The sequence below is a fragment of the Pteropus alecto genome, unplaced genomic scaffold (genome assembly GCF_000325575.1).
Source record: "Pteropus alecto unplaced genomic scaffold, ASM32557v1 scaffold25, whole genome shotgun sequence".
NCBI lineage: Eukaryota > Metazoa > Chordata > Mammalia > Chiroptera > Pteropodidae > Pteropus > Pteropus alecto.
In genome coordinates, this window is record NW_006441955.1 from 25,191,986 (window position 1) to 25,193,677 (window position 1,692).

General features: G+C 31.6%; 1 protein-coding gene across 1 annotated transcript in view; it reads right to left on the reverse strand.

Moving 5' to 3' along the window:
* ADGRL4 (adhesion G protein-coupled receptor L4) overlaps window positions 1-1,692 on the reverse strand; it is a 98,279-nt gene that overhangs the window by 96,339 nt on the left and 248 nt on the right. The window contains exon 2 of the mRNA XM_006919351.1: window positions 436-585. Coding sequence (XP_006919413.1) covers window positions 436-585 — 150 coding nt within the window. The remainder of the gene's footprint in view (window positions 1-435; window positions 586-1,692) is intronic.

The window sequence follows — 1,692 nt, forward strand, 5'->3', positions numbered from 1 at the left end:
CACCCAGGGTACGCAGGAGAAAACTTCAAATCTCTTAACATTAATCTCAAATTTAGGTAATTATATACTAAAAAAGGTATCTGACCACGACATATACCAGTATAGCCTGGACTTCATGAACTTTCTGTTCTTTTGTTCTCAAAGGTATTAACTCTGCTCTATGCAATTTAGTTTTCCAAGTTAAGTTCAAGGGCAATCTTCAATATTCACACTAAAAATAAGATGTATAGAGTCATCAAAAATATACAATCGAGTAAAAATGTGACATTGGAAATTCAAACTTATTGTTTAGTTAATTAAGCTTTTTATTTTTATCCATAGCATGAAATCAAACAATTTAATGGAAAACAACTTAATTTTTGGCCAAGATAAAAGCAATCACATCAAAATTTAATCTTCAAGTAAAATTCAACAGAAGTAATAAATATTGTTTACCTTCACAAATTGTGATACCATTTCCCGAAAATCCCATGTTGCAATAACAGGCTTCAACTCCATTCCGTATTTCACATTTTGCATTTGGAAGACAAGGTGTCTTGGTGCAATTTTGAGTGTAGAAACAATTTAGCAAAGTGGAAAAACCCACTAAAGAAAATAGATAAATATACCTTTTCAGAAAGAAAAAGAAAAGTCTCCCCCTTGTTGAGTTAGACTACAGTAAATACAAATAGGTCTTCTTTCTTTGGGTTTAGATTATAAGAATTTCCCAAAGGAGCATTTAGCTAAATAATAGCAAAAGAGCAAGTAAACGAAAAGATTTAGGCATTTCTTCAACCTCAATGTTTATCAAGTAAATCTCAACAAAGCTAGAATATAATAAACAAGTTTCATAAAGAAAACAGCGTTCCTAGATTGTTGGACCATAATATCACTCTTTATCCTGAGGGGAGATAGTTTTCAAAATTTTCTCCTCTGGCAATGATTCTGTGCTGAAATCCCAGCAAACTGAGTATTAGGATCTTTTTAAATTCAAATCTGTGTTACTTCAAGATGAAGAGCAACATATCATAACATGCAGGAGGAGAAATCCAATTATTATTTTTTCTGTGTTCTAATGATCTTTCAAAAATCTTTTTTTAAAAAAATTCTTTTACATTTTCTCCCATTAGAGAAAATGAAAATAAAACTCAACATACCAGTTAAAGATTGATCTTCCAGAAACACTGCACATACATGGTCAACAAAATACAGCATATGAGAGAACAAGATTTATTTCAGAGTTATTGAAAACGAAGTTGAAAAATGGTATTTTGTGGACAAGAAAAAATAAAGAAAAGTATAGGATATTCCTTTTTTATTGTTGTCTAAGGTTTTCTCAAGACAAGCCCACTTGGAGATGAACAATTATGAATCACGCAAGTTATTGTCTAAATATTTTGTCATCTGAGAAAAATTGTACTTATTGGTAAAAAGAAATTCTTAAACATGTGATTCTAAATTCCAGCCTCACATAGGGCAGAATATACTATATAAACCATAATTAATTCGTCTTCAAAGATGTAATTTATTATCTTTCTTTACAGCATCAACAAAATGTATTTAAATGAACCCAAGGTCTCTACTGGCAGTCCCCTTAAGAAGCCAGGAAACTTCCCACAAGTGTTAATGGTTCGGATTCCCCAAATTTCTTAGAGGTGTGGGGAGAGGTTCAGAAGAAAGGTCAAAGTCTAGACTGGTAATTTGGGGGACTTT